The 20,177-nt window shown below is 39.3% G+C and overlaps 2 protein-coding genes across 5 annotated transcripts in view; one reads left to right on the forward strand and one right to left on the reverse strand.

The window, feature by feature from the left end:
• The window catches only part of atad2b (ATPase family AAA domain containing 2B), a 64,088-nt gene extending 53,402 nt beyond the window's left edge, over positions 1-10,686 (forward strand). The window contains exons 27-28 of the mRNA XM_034900864.1: positions 2,516-2,644; positions 7,394-10,686. Of these exons, the coding sequence (XP_034756755.1) occupies positions 2,516-2,644; positions 7,394-7,435 (171 nt within the window). The 3' untranslated portion in view covers positions 7,436-10,686. The remainder of the gene's footprint in view (positions 1-2,515; positions 2,645-7,393) is intronic.
• Positions 10,687-10,873: 187 nt separating this feature from the next.
• The window catches only part of LOC117961885 (kelch-like protein 29), a 216,517-nt gene continuing 207,213 nt past the window's right edge, over positions 10,874-20,177 (reverse strand). For all 4 annotated transcript variants that reach the window (XM_034900866.1, XM_034900869.1, XM_034900865.1 and 1 more), the window contains 2 exons: positions 14,173-14,317; positions 10,874-12,206 (listed from right to left, as the gene is read on the reverse strand). In XM_034900866.1, coding sequence (XP_034756757.1) covers positions 12,023-12,206; positions 14,173-14,317 — 329 coding nt within the window. In that variant the 3' untranslated portion in view covers positions 10,874-12,022. The remainder of the gene's footprint in view (positions 12,207-14,172; positions 14,318-20,177) is intronic.

Here is a 20,177-nt window from a genome sequence, read left to right on the forward strand (position 1 = left end):
TAAGTGGTCCGTGTCAGTAGCAGTCTTTAACGCATGGGATTACTGCCCTTTTGTGTGCAGTGAGCTCACTCAATCACTGAGTCTGTGTAAGACACACTCTCACCATTTACCCCGAACTGTCACAGGCGTCCTGATCAAGCTGACTGAGGCTGAGAAGTACACTGCTGCAATCAGCTGGCTAACAGTTAAGAGGTGAATAAATTGAGTGGATGAAAGAGAGTGGGTACGAGGAAGGAAATACACAAACAAGAAAAGACCAATACATTGGAAGAAAAGGCTGAAAAGTGTTGGTTGAAGAAGACGTGAGGAGAGCCTCTATAAAACGTTGAATTAGGCAGGAGGTGAGGCGATGCACTATAAAGGATAGAAGGTGCGCGATTGGTGAAATGCACTTAAAGCTAGGGATGGGAAACATAATGAAAAATAGAAAGAAATGTTGTGGCAGTCGGATGAAAGGAAGGTCGGCGAAGTGTCTTCCGGAGACTTTTACGTTATTGGGCATGTGTGAGATGGGTTGTAATGATTCTAATTGAAGCTTTTATGCATGTGTTGTTAAAATAGGCATCTCACCAAGATTTGCTCCATTTGGTCCTCTTTTATGAGCTCTCATGGCTGGGATAAAACCTGAGAGCTTCCTTGACTTTTAGACCGGAGTTACTGTATGAAAATGGCAAAAAGAATCCAATATTAGAGCAGCAGACAGTGCTTTTGGAAGGCAGCTGTGATGATCATTATCACTTAGGATGAATTCTGAATATTAGAGAAATTCTTAGTGTTCTTAGCTTCTGTATGCCCACTTTATTTGTCAAGGGGCGTACAGTTATTAGATTGCCAGATGGAGGATTTTATGTCAAAGGCAGATTACCGGTGAATCCTCCTCCACTGCCAGATTAAGTTGTGGAACTGTGAATATTTGAAAAGTATTATCTACTCAATTACAAGTCATGTTTCCAGGCTATTGAGTTTGGTGTGATAAGCACCTACTGGAAGTCAAATTAGAAAAGGATGGAAAATGATGCAACGCAAGAGCGATTTGAAAAGTTTTCTTCTTAATTACTGTGTTCAAACTTAAGCTATTGAAAATCTACTATTCTTTAAACGGTTATGCAGATATTGGCATCATAAACAAACGTTTAAAAAAAACAATGGATGAGAAAAGTTTTTATCACCTTAAGAGTTAAATAGCAAAGTGTCAAACCCTGTAACAGGTGTCATTTCTCACTCATACTACTGTTGTGCTCAGTGTGCAGCAGAAGGATCTTTTACAGGGTTGTAATAGGTTTCTGTTGATGCAAATAAAAATCTAACACTCAACAAAGCAGGCCTCTGACAAGCACTAACAATCTCCCATGTCGCCAATTATTTCTACTGTCAGCATTGTGTTGGGGGGGAGATGAAAGAATAGTTATGCAACAGCAGCCACAGTTTGGCCTGATGGTTGTCCTCGGGAGACTTTCCGGGCCCCATCGTCGGTGCTGCCTAAAACCACGCATGAAGCTAATCCATTGAACACCTTGACGTGGCAGTGTGGACGTTAATGGATCAAGTTTCTGCTTTCTACAGTTTAAAGAATTATGTTGAAGGTTCATTGTATTTCAGTTGAGAGCTTTGGGGAAACGGCTGAACAGTCATGCTGGATCCAAATCCACTTCTCTGTAACTCCATCAGAAGTGTTTGGGCTGAAAGTGCACTGACAAAGTAAAGTGTTGCTCTCAAAGTCAAATGAGTGATTATGAGTTAGGCGCGTCTTGGGATTAAGTTTCTACTGAAGTGTTTGTTGACGTGAAGCCGCAGTCAGTTACTTTAATCAAGACAACTGTTCTGTCATTGAAACGGCCGGAGCCCAGTGATTAACACAATGCTAACCTTTTTGCCTCTGTAATATTTCTTTTTGCCCACTGTAATTATCTCTCAGACGTTCGGTTGATGAGAGGCTTTGACAAACAGCCCCGTCTTATTAATCTTGACATTGCCTCAGTTTTATGTGTTTAACACATGGTCAGTGTCTCTCACACGTACGCACAAGCGCGCCATTTCATTTCTGTTTGCCCTGTGTCAGTGATGGCAACTTTAATTATTGTGTCTTTTGCTGTCTCAGTGCATGCATTCTGATAAGCCCTGCGTTTAAATAGACACACATACTCTATATACACACACTCAGACTTGAGTAAAATGGGAGAAACTGGTCAATTAGAAAGGCCTTTAACTGTCCAGAATGTTTTAATTAAAGTAGCGGTGAAATGTAAACTTGTTTTTAATTATGATTAGCCTTAATTAGCAGTCAGTCTCATCTTAATTGCTTTTGAATAGAGCTGACCTCCAAATGCTTTATCTCCATGCACCAACATCAGTGCTTAGCTTGTGTGACCAGGTAGTCAGCACTGTATGCGCTGTATCGGTTTCATTATTGTTCCTCCATACACACGTTTATGGATTAGAAATGTGTAAGATGTATAAGTATAAAGGTCTTTAATACTTAATCTGTAATGTGTTTGTTCTTTCCCTCCCCCCTCAGGCTCTCCTGGATGTGGTGGTGGAGAAGAGTGAGGGCTACAGTGTGGAGCAGCTGGAGAGACTGTACTCGCTCCTCAGCCAGTGTATCTACCAGCACCGCCGAGAGTACGAAAAGACCCAGCTACTCGAGGTCAGAAGTTAACACACATTCTGTCTTAACAATTCCTTGATTCATCAAAAAAATATTGAAAAGATAGATATGGCGTTTTGGAGATATGGAGAAAACGTGGCTGTTTTCATAGCAGGAAACTGCTGTGACCTAATGCCACACACACACACACACACACACAGAATGTCAAAGGTGTGTGGCTTTTGAGTCTTAGTATGTGGCTGTTGCCGCAACCAGAACCCAAATTTGTTTAAACCGAAGCTGGAGGCATCAATAAAATTAAATAATTTCAACACAGTTCACGACACCCCCGTCCGTCGCTAGCAATGATGACGCAGTGAACAGTGACGGTTTTCCTCAACCAATCAGCAGTCTGCAGGTTTTCACGTCACCTTTTGGCAATGCCTCACCTTGCTTGGAACCTCGACTGAGGTAGTACTCCAAAAAGTACCTGTTAGCGAGGACTTTTTTTCGTATGCTTTTGGAAGGCGCGTAGAGTCGAGTAGGTACCATGCAGTGGGAAAACTCAATTAATTACAGCCCTATTTGAGACATTGCTACCTGTTTCCAAACTTCTCATCTTTTTACTACTACATCCCCCCCACAACATCTTGTTCCCAACTAGCCAGCATGGAGGTTTAAGCATCTTAGAGAATATGTTAACATGGCAAATTTAGTTGTAGGGACTGTGAGACCCTTTCTTGCGGCTGTCTAACAAGGGACATCTTTTGTGTGCAGTAGAATAGATGACATAAGTCGTTGTGTAAGGTGTTTTTGAAGCAAAGAAAAAATTGTGTGTTTTCCGGCGTCACTTTTTACTTTGCACTGCAGATATGACACCATGCAGGCAGTATTCTGCTTGCATGGTGTCAAATCTGCAGCGCAAAGTCCAAGAAACTAGCTTCATGATGCCAAATCACAGGTTGCCGCTTTTGACAGTGAGGTTCTAAACAACTGGTAACATTTATTGAAGTAATAACATTCCAGGCGTGATGGAAAAAGTGAATAAGGGGGAAAATGATGTCTGAAAAGAAGTCTTCCGTGCGTTAGGGATCTTCGATATAGACACACACCGAGACAGGCTGAAACGGGGAACAGCGTCTGTGATGGGCATCGTGACGCAAACCACAGCTAGGTGCAGCTTTTGGAGGATAAATACTCTACATGAATACTCTAATAAATACTACAATGAACGAGGAGCGGAGTAGTATAATGGAATAAATCAATAAGGTTTGAATTAAATGATTTATGTTGTATTAGTATTCTTTTTACTCCAGATCTAATGAGGACAGTGGGGACTGTGAGACACATGTAAAAGACTGGGTTCAGCAGGTGCGTGTTAGACCTGCAGAGAAAAGTGAGTCCAGAACCTTACGTATATTCCACACAATAAAGCCAAATTAATTCAGACTTCAGGGAATAATTACTCTTTCAAATGGTATTCTGTGTTCAACAACCTGAATAAGTATTCTAATTTTTTTCTTTCTGATACAATTAAATATGACACAAGGAGGTAATGTTCCCTTCTTTTCATTTATTTAATTGGTCTTCCAAAAAGTTTCTTACTACTGTAGCGAATATTGAAGAGTCATAAAATGTAAAACCATTCTAAGTGTTGTTTTTTTCCATTCATTCCTAGTCTCCAACCAATATAGAAAATGCAACAAACATGTCTTGTGAGTAAAGGTCAACAAAAAGACTCTGAACATTTCTCTTGACAATGTTGCATAGAGAAAAAGCTGCTGTGTATTCTGCCAGAATCCCATCTGGTCATCTGCTGCTGCTGTAGGATGTCAGTGCAGACAGTGGGCCAGGAATGGCAGTGTCCTGGTGCTGGTAGCCAGAACTGGCTGTCAGGATGTCAGGGAGGGGGGGGGGGTGCGAGAGCAGTCAGCCAGGTGGTGCCGCCTGTTGACAGGCCGGCTGGCGGTTGAGGGGAGGGCGCGTGTCTGGGTTCATCTCACGCTGCCAGCCTAAATTGGTGTTTCCAGAGCAGAAATGTCAGCTCTTGTGGCGCGTGTTTTGTTTGCCTGCGTTTCCAACACACATCTCGACTCCCCAGCAGGTCATCTCCTTGTTCCTCCCTAGGGAATGCAAAAACATGCGCACATACACACTCGTATGCCAGGTTGATACTCAGTATGGAGGCTGAAGCCATTCCCACTTAATGTTGCAGCGCATGGTGTTTGTGTCTACGTTGTAGAGGCGAGTGAAATGGAGCGTGTCTATACATTTGTCTCCTTTACTCTCCCCCGTCCTCTGGGTACGACTAGTCTCAGTCTTCCGGAAAAGCTGACCTTTCAGCAGATGGAGTGGACTATGCCTTGCTTTCTAGTTAAAGCCAGAGGGACCATCTCTGCCCTGTACACAGTAAACACGTCAACTGTGTTCATATCTACAAACCGGCAATCACGCAGACCTAGTATTACAATTTGCCAGTGCCTCAGAGAGCAATTTAGGACTTTGTAAGAGCCTTTGACCTTTAACCTGAATGTGTGCGGTGCTAGAGCTGTATAACACTGGTCGAGTTAGCAGAACATCATTAGGGTTATAGGTCTATGCTTATTTGTGTATTAATTGCTGAAGATTGTGGCCTAAAGGACATTTTAAAAACATTATTTGGCTTGTTTATCTGTCAATTGTGAAAACTGTTGGAGTTGTGGGTCCATTTTAGTTATTTGAATGCCTTGTCATTCCTGCGGGAAAGCGGTAAAATGTTGACGCCGAAACGTGACTGTTTGGAGCAAGTGTACTCTTTCAAACATCTGGCTTTAATGAGGGCTCCTCCCAGGGCCTGCTCTCGACATTTAGTACCAATGTTGTAAAATCATGCGGCCGAGAAATCCGTTTGTAAGTTGGCAGTAGCCTCGGTAGAGGAGAATGCAATGAAGCCCACGCATTCATCTCTGAATCTGTCCAGCCACGATACAGTACACAAGATTATATCGTGACTCTGTTTTTTGCTCTACTAACTTAGACACACACAACGCAGAGAGCCCTGTTCTCCCAGGGGTTTTAGAAAATATCTGGAAAATAGAGGTAATCAGTAACTGAGGGGGAAGTAAATAAGAGGCGGGTCAAAGAAAGCGGGTACACCAAAGTAATTTGTCACAGATTGATGATATGTTGAAAACAGTGCAGCGCATGTGAGGCTGGATTTTTCTTTTAATGCATGGTAGTGATGGCCCCATTGGGAAATTAGACTCGTGAATCTCCAATTCTGCCATGTCGTACCTATTGAGTGACACAGGAATTAAACCTGTCTATGCTGGTCGACTTCCACTCATACTGGAGAGCGAGACAGAGGGAAGGTGCTGCGGAGTCTTGTCGGATCGTCTGCTGTGCCGGTGACAAGGTGATAGGCCTTAAGGCAGATAAACTCGAGATCACACAGGTGCAAGGTGTCAAGGCAACGAGGAGCTTATTTGCACATTGGCGTGGGGGTGTTCAGTGAGCCGCTGCAACAGACGGGCGTTAAAAGCATAGACGCGTGAGCTGTACCCGAGAAGTTGAACTTTTCAGGCGATTTTCCAAATTAGTGACATTTCATTCTATTTTTTTCTTTGTAGTCGCGTCAACTTCACGTCTCAAACTGAGTTTTACAACGTGTTGCCTGGTGTTGATAGATGTGATAAAGAAGGGAATGATGGAGTTGGGAGAGACGGTAATATCACATGCTGAATAGCATCAGTCCTGTGAGCTTTTTAAAATCCATCCAGGATAAATTGCAAGGCATGTTGGGTATAGTTTTCATGTGATACAGAATGTCTAATGAACAGCTGGCCACAATGCACCTTTAGTTCCAATTAGCACGGGACTTTGATGATCAGAAGTTAGCTTGTGCTTCAATGTAAAGGCCCACATAACCTGGTGTTCATTACGGCTGCTCAGTTATTTTCTCAATTTAACTTTTTGCTCTCTAAAATTATAACTAATTTTAATTTCCCAAAACCCAAAGATGCGCGAAACATTCTTATAGTCAAGACCAAGAAAACCAGCGAATACTCACATTAAAGAAGATGAATCAGTGAATTTTTAACATTTTTTATTTTAAAACGACGGAATCAAATAATCAATTATTGACAAATTATTTTAGCCTAAAGGACCTTTACATCCCCCCCCCCTCTAAGAGAGATCCCCTTCTTTGATTTTAGAAGGCGTCACAAAGAGCTTCCAGCGATTTACATTCTAGATATTACAGTACTTAGTATTTGATTACTTCTTAACTAAAAAGCAGATACTGCCTGGTAATAGTTGATATAATATGGCCGAGTTGGCAGGAGATGAACACGTTTTCAGTCGAGGAGAAAAAGTTCTCTTCAGGAGAGTGGAATTGCTTTTCTACTGTAAAGTTGATATTTGCTTTTAACTTTTGTTCTAGATGTTGAAATTGGTATCTGGTAGCGGCGTCTGTCGTACTGACTCAGCCATTCAGATGAGAGAACACACACAGTGTAACATCTTCAAGGCATTAATCATGGTCTATTGCAGGCTAACATCCATCTCTCTTCCTCCGGCTCTGTTCAGATTTAGTCAGTGTCAAATGCCGCTGTTTTCATGCTGAGAAAAATCGCCTGTCTCATTCCAGCACAGCTTTGCCTTATTTTACATCATTTATCATGGTGAAAGCTGTTGTTTGCTGTGGGAAATTTCCAAGTAATATTGAAACCCTGGTGCACAGATGCTTTATACACACATCTTGAGTTTGCAGTGTTTGTGGAGACTAAACCCTATGTGTTTGTGTGTGTCTGTCTCTGTTTGCGGTTGCAGGAGATGGAGGAGAGAATCCAGCATTTCGATACATTCCTGTGAGAATACCTAATCAGGTAGCTCCTGCACAGCCTGGGACCACAAAGACACACAAACTGAGGGAGCGAGAGGGAAGGAGCTTCTGAGTCCAGCCCTCAACACAAAACACACACACATGAAAATCCAGCCCCCTTTTCTTGCTGGGAGGGGACACAACGAGGACGACGTTGAGGACAGAGACATTCAATGGTGCTATCGTCTCAGGAACCTGGCCAGATCCAGACCTTATTCTACACAACCAAACTCCTGGAGGTGTGTCAGTTACACTCAGTTACACACACTCTAACGGTGACGAGCAACCCTGGTGCTACTCGGGTGCTATCCTAACTTTTATCCACGCTGCTCTTGGGATTATTTCTTAACTTGGATGACTAGCAAAACCCAACAGATCGGGTGATGTCATATCGCAACCTGGCCCCTTCTCTCCGGAGCCGGCCGTGCATACACACACACACACCTTGACACTTGGTTATGCATGTATTTCTACAAACGCACACCGATTCTTACCAGCAGAAGTGTGAATGCAGAGTGGCGCTAGGCGATGAGGACAGATAATGTTCTGAATCACTGAACCCCGTTGCTGAGCCCATCTTTCCCTCGCGTTTGAATGCTTCGTCATAGGCCAGTTGTCACCACGCTGTTACGCGGCTCAGCCATTTTAGCTCCATGCTTTTTTAATTAAATATCTGAGCCACCGTCAAGGATCCTCACCCAGAACAATGGTTTACAAGGAAGTTTTGTGAACTCAAATTTGATGAGGTTAGCACAGCAGGACTAGAGCCCGTGATGTCCTCTTTATTACAGCGGCCAGCGGGGGGGGGGGAGAGCTGTTAGCCCCCCTCAGCGTTTGTGTCAGTTACTGGTGAACAAGCGGAGCGCGACTGTAGCTCAGTTGTACAACCACTAGGCTCCTAGACCACCTCTGGCGTGCAGTCTTAGCAGATTGTCAAGTCCTAAATCGTTTGTGGTAGCTACCCCCCCCCTTTACTACATTCAGTCTGAATGTTTTCCCTCCCTCTCAAGCTGTGCCCGCCCGTTGATTTTCCTGCAGACGCCCTGGAAGCAGTACAAATTTAAATGCGTGTAGAGTTTGCACTGCCTAGTGTGTGCCTTATTTCAAACCTCAAATGAAACGCTGATATGTTCAGCAGGATTCTTTTCTTTACTACTTGTGACAATGAACAGGCTCCAAGTTGGGGTGGGCCCTAACCACTGAGGTCAGTTACCTTAAAGCAAAATATATATATATAAATTTCATTTTACCAGATATACCTAGGTTATCTCCAACATGATCCAAAAAAAATTACGTTCAAAATTTGAAGATAAAAAGGTGTTACATACAGATAATACTTACCATCTGTGAAAATGTTCTGATTTTGAAATTTATTGATGCCCTGTTAAAACCCAGACCTGCTGGGGAGGTCAGTCTCCACCTGAGCTGACAGATGGAGAGGTTGACAACACCAGCTTTTCAGTTTTCCATATGCAAAACAAAAACATTATCATGTGAGTCAAAGGATTTACCGTGCCAAGTGTTATCCCACTCCTTAATAAAAGGTGCTGACATGACGGTGCCTGTTCACAGAAATTCAGTTTCATCTATGAACATGTTCTAGTAGACAGTCATTACAACAGAGGTTGTAATGAATTTGCTAATGATTTTTTACATGTTTTTTTTAATACAAATGCTTTGCTTGAGTTGATTTTGCATGGGTTGTGAATCCATAATGAACAAGGCCATTCTAGGCAGTGCCCATCACTAAGGTGTGTAAAGCATTACATGAAATCTTATTTATTTTTTTCTCTTTAAATGAGTGTATCGACTTTATGGAATTTATTTCATCTGTTTTGTCTCAACACAAGACGAGAGAAGCTGGATTCTCATCTGAGGCCATCACAGTAAATAGTTTTCTGACTGCAGTAAAGGTGTTTCCTGAAGCTTTAGAACGTTTTCATGGCATTGTTATGGTTTTGGAGATGCCATATTTTGAGCTAGTTAGTCCTGGAGAAGGTCCCCTCTTGTCCAGTCCTCAATCCTCTTGGTGCAACTCTGACCCCAGCTCACCTGCCTTTTCTCAGACCCTAGGTGATAAAAGCAAAGACCATATGCAAACTGGCAACAACAGGTTAGCATTTGGACAACTGCAGAGAGAAAAACCAACGCTACCTCAGCTTAATTTATTTTAATGCGAAAAACTTTTTTTTTTCTCCCCCGAAATACTGTTGCAACATCTACAGTACCATCAAAGGTACCAGATCAGTGAAACCACAGCTGCCACAGTAATCCAAGTTGTTCTGTTTGTTTGCGTTTGAGCCAGATGATGATTGCATACATTTTCATGGATTGTATATTTAATGCTTATGTTTCAGGTTCTTAATTTCTACAGTACCTAGTTCTCCTCTTTCGTGTTATCACCCACGGCGAGCATTCTCTGCCTATTTACACAACCATCGCCTTTATTTTAAATTTAATGTTTTGTTCGTTTTGTCAGATTTTCATCTCATGGTTCAGATTATTTATTATGAAACATGTTTTACACTTAATTTTCAGCCAATTGTCTTTTTGTACGTTTTGAAATTTAACAAATCGGGAAGCATTGCACGTCTGTTTTAACAATTTTGCTGAACTGCGTAGCGTTTGTGTAGCAGTTTTATTTTTTGGCGTGTACGGGGGAATAAAGGGTTTACAGGTCTCAGGTTCAACACGCGACAACATGCCCTTTCAACCTTTTCTATTTATTTCATTGTTCTGGTGTTTTCTGTGTTAAAGCGGTTACAGTTTGTGGCATACTGGAAGAGACGATCTTTAGAAAGTGTCTAGTACATCCCCGAAAGAGAAACAGGACCAGATGTTGTTCACTTTGTCTCCACTTTCTGCCAAAAGAGTTATTTTTTATGAATTTAGGAACACATGAGAGTAAAATATGGGTAGTTAAATGTCATACATTGTGATCTTCCTTTCTTATAAATTGTAGCCAGTTTGGACTAACAACCAATTTTTGTCTGGTAGTTGAGACTACTTGGTCCAGTATGCAGAGGGAAAGGGTTTGTTCTATTCTGAATTACTTTGTTCTTCCCCATTTCTTTCACTTAATTTAGTCAAGTTTCCATAGCTTTGTCAATTCTGTTTGTGTATTTAACACACCTGTTCGCAATTGTTACTTTAGTGTAAGTTATATTTGAAATGAAACCTTTACTGTATTTCTCAAATAAACTGCTGTGATATACTTGAATAAAAAAAGGTGCAAACTGTATAGTTCAAGTGTTGATTTTTCTTAGTGCATTATTTTTTATATGCCTAAATGTACATTTACTACTTTAAGGTTAGGGGGTTTCTAGCAAAGTTTTTTTTTTTACCTACATTGGTGCAAATAATACATACTCCCCATTTCCCCTTGATTCATTAATACAGTATAAAAAAAAAAGACTGACAGTGTGTTAATGTTCTGGTATATGTATTAGGTTTCAATAACAATTGTTAATTTCTCCTTTTTGGGTACAGATTTACAGACATACCATTTTGAATCCAAACCTATCTTTTTTTTTTTTCTTTTCTAAAAACATTTATACAGAATTGCCTTCAGGTTTTAAAATATACATATTTCCTTCCTGTATGTACAGAATACCAACCCAAAATCATTTGTGGGTTGCAATGAAACAGCTTGTATAAAACAAAAAGGTGGGGGTGTAAACTGATAGGCATAAAAACATGGATTAACAAATAACGGTCACATGTGATTATTGTGCTTTTTTCCGGAGGAACTGTCCCAACTTTAACATCTGATCGGAGATCAGTGAAAGGAGAAATTCCCTCTCTCTTTGTGAACAGGCCAGACTGGAATTAAACAAGAACATAGAAAAAGTAAAATGAAGATTTTCTCCTTTCAAACCCTGCCTGACCCAGATCTTATGGGTTTTACTATGTTTAACAAGTCATTAGAAGGACCGGGTAACACAGAGTTTAAAATCTGTTTTAAAGATTACCTCATAAATCCATCTCACGGGAGGAATTCCTCTTCCTGACACAGCGGAGAGAGAAGAAATTCGTTCCATGCACTGATAAAGAGGAAAACAGTCAGTGGATTCCTTTCCTCCTGTTCTCCTGTCCTGTAGATGCCACTACTGAAAAACATTCATACACCACAAAGAAACGGCTCTCTAAAGCATGACCGGAAAACCGACACCTGTTAAACATAAAAAGCTGGACCTGCAAAGGCGGTCTGGGGAGAGTAAAGAAACAGGGAGGTGGTGAGTTTAGAGATCTGGAAAAGACCAAACTGAAACCACGGACTTTGCCATTTACTAAGAGGGTCCCTGTGCCTGTTGGATGAGAGAATGAACTACTACCATGACACATTAAGTACTGGGGGTTAGGCCCCGTCACCATGACATGGCTGAGTAGTAACATGAGTACATTCTGCACAGGGCTTTTCTGGGGGCGGTGCTGGGAAAAGAAAGAGTGGATGGATGCTGGCGTCAAGTCCAGAGGTTGTTCACCAACCGGCCCTGAGCTGCCGTCGCACATCGTCCCACAACCGGCGCTCGGCTGGTGTTGGCCGTCGACCCAGTGTGACGGGGTCCCGGGCGCCCTCAGCCGCTCTGGATGTACTTCTTGATGACCACACAGCCGTGTCTGAAGAGCGGGCAGGGCAGTGACTGCAGGAGCGTCCAAGTGTTGCTGCATGGGTCGAAGGTCTCCATGTTGCCGAGTGCTGGACCCTCGCTGCTCACGATGCCACCTGTAGCGTAAATCTTCCCGTCCAGGATGACGGCGCTGCACAGGCACACACACAATTATGCGCTGGTTAGAGGTCTTTCTTTTTAAAGAGTAGAATCCTTAAAGAGAACAGATTGACATTTTGGGTCATATCTGATTTCATGCGGAGAGTTAGAAGAGAAGATCATTCGCACCATCATATCTGTTCGTAACACATGAAGCTACAGCCAGTAGCCAGTTAGCTTAGCACAAAAACTAACCTGGGAAATTGGCTAGGCTGACTGGCTGGGTGAGCATAAGCTCAGGTGGATTTTAACATTTAAAGAAGCCAGGTTAGCAGTTTTCCCCTGTTTACAGTCTTTGTGCTTAGCTAAGCTAACTTGTATTTACTGTACAGGCATGAGTGTGAGTTTAATTTCTCTCGTGTCATGTATATTTCCCAAAAATATTCCTTTAAGGTTTAGTTTCTGATACTTTTCATGGTCAGCATTACTGTATTTTGTCATTTTATTCCCATTGATCAGACAAACGGACAGAGAGATAGAATATTGTGATCAGATAAACAAAGCCGATTATCGCGCCTGAGATTGACATCATGCGCACATTCTCTCGACATTCCCAACGAGCCTGCTTTGTAAGGTGGGGGGGGGGACCACACACATTATATTCCCTCTTAAGGGCGAGAGAGAGAAACTTAATGAAAAAGCAAATATCTCTACAAATGTGCTCATTTGATATGAGAAACAGAAACAGCAGTTTGTGTGCGGAGAGGATTAAAACTTGGGCTCTAAGCTGATCAGGGCTTTGTACTCCTATTGGGGTTTCGAACGATCGGCATTTACATAAGGTGCCCGCTCAAACACACACACAGCAAACAACATGCAGTCCTATTGCACAAATTCACAACACTGTTGGGAAGGAAACAGATTATTACATAAAGCTCAAATCTACTTAGAGAGAAAGCACAGCTGATCTGAAAGTGGAGCCTGCTCTTCCTGATAGAGTGGAGGCAGAGGGCCGGACACGGCGAGGTTGAGACGGTCAGCCCGTCTGCACCATGACCTGCTAGACTTCATCTTCTGTGCAGGAGCGTTCACTGTAGATAGCGCTGTGTCTGAGTATCTGTGTGTTTGTTGCTGCTCCCTCCTTCCTCCTCCTCTCGTGTCAGACTTGGTTAAATGTAGCAGAACAGCTGCCTGGCGTGTGCTGGTGCAGCTTATCAATAACTCTGACAACATGATTTATGTTATTCATTCTGCACATAAGATCACCGCCTGTAATTGCTTCTCCAAATGTACTTTGTGCATGCTTCTTTTATTCTCAGCTTCTGCAAAAAAAAAAAAAAAAACAGGGGCTCGGGCGTGGGACAACAGTGGGTTCATTATCCAGCAAACTGCACACGTCAGTGGCTCGAGCTGACTGGGCTATTAGGAGGTGATCCTGCTGTTACTTTTCATTTATTTCCTGTTATCAACTGGTATGTATCCACAAGTGGACTTCTGTTTTCCCGTTTCCCAAACATATTCGCATGTGCAAATAAATTATAAATCATCTGAGTCTCAAATCAGGATGAAATGGAGTGATTCAGTGCTGTGAAAGCAAGTTGATTAAATCAAGCTGAGTCTCTAATATTCCAACGGATGTGTCTCGTTTCTGTCAGCGTGACAGACGGCGGCGTTACTGATCAAGCAATTTTATGACTCAAGCCTATGAATTAGAGCGCTATTTTTTTCAACCAAGGGAGAATTTTTACAACCTAAAGTCAGCCCACAACGTCGGGTTTAACAAACTGGCCTGAATGCAAATATTTCCGCTGTGCAGCGTCTACCGTTCTGACGCAAGGACTGACACTTTACAACAACAACAACACTAAAGGTGTGCAAATTTCTTGAGGCTGTGTAATAATGTCAAGCGTGTTTTTGATGCCTCCCACAAAACAGACCTGCAATTTCAGCTTTTGAAAAACAATTCCACGCTGGGGATTTAACTTACATGTGGCACCGCTACATTAATAATCTCTTACCTGCAGAACTGCCGAGAGTGATTCATGTTGGGACCAGCCTTGATGTTGCCTTTGTCTGGGTCATAGATAGTGGTGGCTCGAGCGTAGGCCCCTCCCAGGATGAATATAAAACCGTTTAGACTCACTGCTGGGGCGTATTTGTTGTCTAAAGATGTGGGAGGAAGAGAAGGAGAGAGAGGGAAGAAGGGGAGAGATTTTTGTTAAAGAAAACCGAGAGCTATTGTTTAATGTCATTCTCACATACGGCAGGAATTTCCATTCTGTATAATGGCTTTTCTTTTCTCCCCGCTTTCATACAATCATCATCACCATTCTCCTTATCACTTTACAGATGTGCCATTCTCAAGATTGCTTTGGAGAAATAAAAAAATAAACACAACAAAGAATAGATGGCAAACCAGAGAAAAAGCGGCGTTCATAAATCACAGCGGCTTTATTGGGTTCTGCTCCAAAATATAGTTGGGCTTGGCAGCAATATAAAAGAGTTACCTAAGTCCCAATAACTCACGATTGCATTACGCCCTCTGGCACATCCATAGATTCACAAAGAAAAAAAAAACACTGTGCACATGTATTGGGAATACATGAGTGATCAGGTAGTACACTGCATACTGTGCATAGTGTATAATTCAATCTGATACAGTATACAGCACAGGAGGAAAACACAGGCATCGAAGCAGCACCACTGTAGAATTGTAGATGGGAAACAAAATGAAACGGTGGTTTGTGCGGAACAAGGCCATTGGAAAGCTGCAGCTTGTGAGCAGCAGCCCTGCTGTGTGGGATAGGAAGTGTATTTCAAACTCAGAGAAATTTCTCTCGAACTGACTGCAGCTGGCCAATTTACAAGCAGCATGAATAATGCACAGACACTTGGTCGTGAGCAGCCGTCCTCGCGGTTTCCCTCCACGACAGAGACATCCCTCATCGGTGACGGGCAACAGGATGAGGCCTGTCTGACGCCCTAACAATGACAACCAAGGCCCTAAAAGCTCCGCCCTCTCCCCCTGCTGCTGAGAGCAGTCCGACATGTTTAATTAACAGGTCATCTCTGGAGGCAAGGGGTGCTTCTGCTGCTCCTCAGGGTGACACTCTTCAACTCATAATGTGTAGCAACAAGACATGGAGTGCCAAGTGGAATCCACTGTATTCACAACTAAAACAATGAATACTCAAATTCCTTTTTTTCCTCATTAATTTCCAAAGCAGCACATAGTTCTAGTTTCTAAATCTCAATCACCGTGCGCACATGCATGAGCCTCCTTTCCACTTCCCGCTGCTCGCCATACATTGATTTAGAAATCTCAAACACCCAGGTGGATGGTAGGAGACTTGGGCCCGCTCCACCACTGATGAGACCTGTCGATAACACGAACGGCAAAGAAGAAGAAGTGGAATTTCACTGATTGTGTCTCATTCTCCAAAAGCGTCGGACCAGCTGTCATTACGCGCGGCTGGGGCTTTTTGTGAAGCCCAAGCCACTAATCCATCACATGTACCTATAAACCCCCGCCGCAGTAATATCTCAAGCATGATTATTAAACGTTGGAAGGATACAGAGCTCATATTAAAACAGACCACAAAGTGCTTCACAATTCAGGATCAAATTTAAAAGATCATTAACAAACGTTCAAATGTGAATGAAAAAATTAAAAGAATTCACCACCAATAAATAATTTGAAATGAAGTTTGAAGATGTGCATTTGATTTGTGTTTACAGCAATAATTAAAGTGAAAACTGGTAAACAACATAAACTATGTTTTAGTCTTGTTACATCTCTCACCTTATATTTAATCTTCAAACAATGTAAATGCAAAGTCTGACTGCACATCTTAAGAAATATCAGTATGAGTGTGGGGGAATGGTGTAAGAAATGCAGACCGACAACATCATTTTCAGGTTCATACTCGTGATTTGGGGTTTTCTACTAGAACATTTTAACATGCTTTAATGTTGTCGGTATTCCCCCCCCCCGTCTGAAATGCTATGTCTTAGCGCTTGTCTTTTTAAGCCCCCCCTTCTGAAAAACCCAGTCTGCTCCGATTAGCTTGCTAGAAAAATGTAACAACGTTGCAAAGGTAGCTCTCAAGCCTGGGTTGGACACTCAGATGGTGGGGGAGTTCAATCTCATGTTTATCTCGGCAGCCCCCAGAAAACTGACTGGGTTGTCTTGTATCACAGTTTGTGGTAAGCACAGATTAGACAATGTATGGGCACTGACAAGTACTGACATTGTTTTCATTATATGTACTGTATATGTATGTATGTAATTTGTGTGGATAAAGTTAAAAAATGTGAGCATATCGGCAATTTGAAAAGCTAGGACTGTGCCTTTGTCCATAAATGTTGAGAATGTTTAACAATGGCTGTCAATAAAGGAATGCTTGTGTTTCTTTTCATTTGAAGGCTCCCAGAGCCAAACACATAAGTCCTATTGCTTTTAAGAGCACATACACTGAAAAAAACAAGTAAATCTACAATTTCACATATAAATGTTGTATGGGAAGTGAGAATTGTTGCTGTTAGAGCAAGTTAAAAATATAGTCTAAGATGATGTTCTCTCATATTATTATACAGTATGTTGAAAAAAAAAGAGGAAAAAGTCATAGTAATATATTACATAAGAAGTCATAGTAGAGTGTTTTTAAAAAAGATACAAAATCGTAGTATAGCAGATTGCAAAAAAGTGTAGTATGTTAAAGAAAATGTATCAAAAGTAAAGCATAGTAGGGTATGTTGAAAAATGTCATAAAGTAAAAATATAGTATATAAAAAAAATAGTCACAGTATAGTATGTTGAAAAGAGTGACACAAAAATCAAGTCAGTATGTTAAAATAGGGATTACATGTCAAAGAAAATCATGAAGGTCATAGTTTAGTATGTTGAAAAAAGTGATAAAACAGTCCTTGTATAGTATGATGGAAAAAGTCTGTATTGTATGTATAGTATGTTAAAAAAAGTCATACTATAGTCTGTTAAAAAAGTCATGGTATAGTATGTTAAAAAAGTCATGGTATAGTGTTTTAAAAAAAGTCATAGTATAGTAGGTTAAAAAAAGTAATAGTATAGTATGTTCAAAAAGTCATGGTCTAGTAGGTTAAAAAAGTCCGGGTTTAGTATGTTTAAAGAAGTCATGGTATAGTATGTTAAAAAAAGTCATAGTTTAGTATGTTAAAAAAGACATGGTATAGTATTTTTAAAAAGTAATGGTATAGTGTGTTAAAAAAGTGATAAAAAAGTCATAGTATAGTATGTTAAAAAAGACATGGTATAGTATTTAAAAAATGGTCACTGTATAGTGTGTTAAAAAAGTCATAGTATAGTATGTCAAAAAAAAGTCATAGTATAGTATGTTAAAAAAAAAAAGTCATAGTATAGTATGTTAAAAAAGTAATGGTATAGTATGTCAAAAACGTCCTGGTTTAGTATGTTAAAAAAAAGTCCTGGTATATGTTTAAAAAAGTCATAGTATAGTATGTTAAAAACATTTTTTTTATAGAATGTTAAAAAAATGTCGTAGTATAGTATGTTAAAAAAGTCATGGTATAGTATGTTAAAAAAAGTAATAGTATAGTATGTTAAAAAAGTGATAAAACAGTCATAGTATAGTATGTTAGAAAAAGTCTGTATTGTATTTAGAAAAAAAGTCATAGTATAGTATGTTAAACAAAAGTCATGGCATAGTATGTTAACAAAGTCATAGTATAGTATGTTAAAAAAGACATGGTATAGTATTTTAATAATGGTAGCTGTATAGTGTGTTAAAAAAGTCATAGTATAGTACGCCTCGGGATCCCCCATTAGGAGCTGGTTGATGTGGCTCGGGAAAGGGAAGTTTGGGGTCCCCTGCTGGAGCTGCTGCACCCGCGACCCGATACCGGATAAGCGGTCGAAGATGGATGGATGGATAGTATAGTATGTTAAAAAGGTCATAGTATAGTATGTTAAAAAAGTAATAGTATAGTAAGTTAAAAAAGTGATAAAACAGTCATAGTATAGTATGTTAGAAAAGGTCTGTATTGTATTTAACAAAAAAAGTCATAGTATAGTATGTTAAACAAATGTCATGGTATAGTATGTTAAAAAAGTCATAGTATAGTATGTTAAAAAAGACATGGTATAGTATTTTAAAAATGGTCACTGTATAGTGTGTTAAAAAAGTCATAGTATAGTATGTCAAAAAAAAGTCATAGTATAGTATGTTAAAAACGTTTTTAGAATAGAATGTTAAAAAAAGTCATAGTATAGTATGTTAAAAAAGTCATGGTATAGTATGTTAAAAAAAAGTCATGGTATAGTATGTTAAAAAAAGTAATAGTATGGTATGTTAAAAAAGACATGGTATAGTATTTTAAAAATGGTCACGGTATAGTCTGTTAAAAAAGTTATAGTATAGTATGTTAAAAAAGTCATAGTATAGTATGTTAACAAGGTCTAGTATAGTATGTTAAAAAAGTAATGGTATAGTGTGTTAAAAAAGTGATGAAACAGTCATAGTATAGTATGTTGGAAGAAGTCTGTATTGTATGTTAAAAAAATCATAGTATAGTATGTTAAAAAAAGACATGGTATAGTATTTTAAAAATGGTCACTGTATAGTGTGTTAAAAAAGTCATAGTATAGTATGTTAAAAAGGTCATAATATAGTATGTTAAAAAAGTAATAGTATAGTGTGTTAAAAAAGTGATAAAACAGTCATAGTATAGTATGTTGGAAGAAGTCTTTATTGTATGTTAAAAAAAAGTCATGGTATAGTGTTTTAAAAAAAGTCATAGTATAGTATGTTAAAAAAGTCATAGTATAGTGTGTTAAAAAAGTCATGGTATAGTATGTTAAACAAAAGTCATAGTATAGTATGCTAAAAAAGTGATAAAACAGTCATAGTATAGTATGTTAGAAAAAGTCTGTATTGTATTTAACAAAAAAAGTCATAGTATAGTATGTTAAACAAAAGTCATGGTATAGTATGTTAAAAAAGTCATAGTATAGTATGTTAAAAAAGACATCGTATAGTATTTTAAAAATGGTCACTGTATAGTGTGTTATAAAAAAGTCATAGTATAGTATGTTAAAAAGGTCATAGTATAGTATGTTAAAAAAGTAATGGTATAGTGTGTTAAAAAAGAGATAAAAAGTCGTAGTATAGTATGTTAAAAAAAAGTCATAGTATAGTATGTTAAAAAAAGTCATAGTATAGTATGTCAAAAAAGTCATAGTATAGTATGTTAAAAAAAAGTCATAGTATAGTATGTTAAAAAAAGTAATAGTATAGTGTGTTAAAAAAGTGATAAAAAGGTTGTAGTATAGTATGTTAAAAAAGACAAGGTATAGTATTTAAAAAATGGTCACTGTATAGTGTGTTAAAAAAGTCATAGTATAGTATGTTAAAAAAAAGTCATAGTATAGTATGTCAAAAAAAAGTCATAGTATAGTATGTTAAAAAAGTCATGGTATAGTATGTTAAAAAAGTCATGGTATAGTATGTTAAAAAAGTCATGGTATAGTATGTTAAAAAAGTCATGGTATAGTATGTTAAAAAAGTCATGGTATAGTATGTTAAAAAAGTGATAAAACCGTCATAGTATAGTATGTTAGAAAAAGTCTGTATTGTATTTAGAAAAAAAGTCATAGTATAGTATGTTAAACAAAAGTCATAGTATAGTATGTCAAAAAAAGTCAAAGTATAGTATGTTAAAAAAGTAATGGTATAGGGTGTTAAAAAAGTGATAAAACAGTCATAGTATAGTATGTTAGAAAAGTCATAGTATAGTATGTTAAAAAAGACATGGTATAGTATTTTAAAAATGGTCACTGTATAGTGTGTTAAAAAAGTCATAGTATAGTATGTCAAAAAAAGTCATAGTATAGTATGTTAAAAAAGTAATGGTATAGTGTGTTAAAAAAAGACATGGTATAGTGTTTTTCAAAAAGTCATAGTATAATATGTTAAAAAGGTCATAGTATAGTATGTTAAAAAAGTAATGGTATAGTGTGTTAAAAAAG

Source organism: Etheostoma cragini, chromosome 18 (assembly GCF_013103735.1).
Source record: "Etheostoma cragini isolate CJK2018 chromosome 18, CSU_Ecrag_1.0, whole genome shotgun sequence".
In the NCBI taxonomy this organism is placed as follows: Eukaryota; Metazoa; Chordata; class Actinopteri; order Perciformes; family Percidae; genus Etheostoma; species Etheostoma cragini.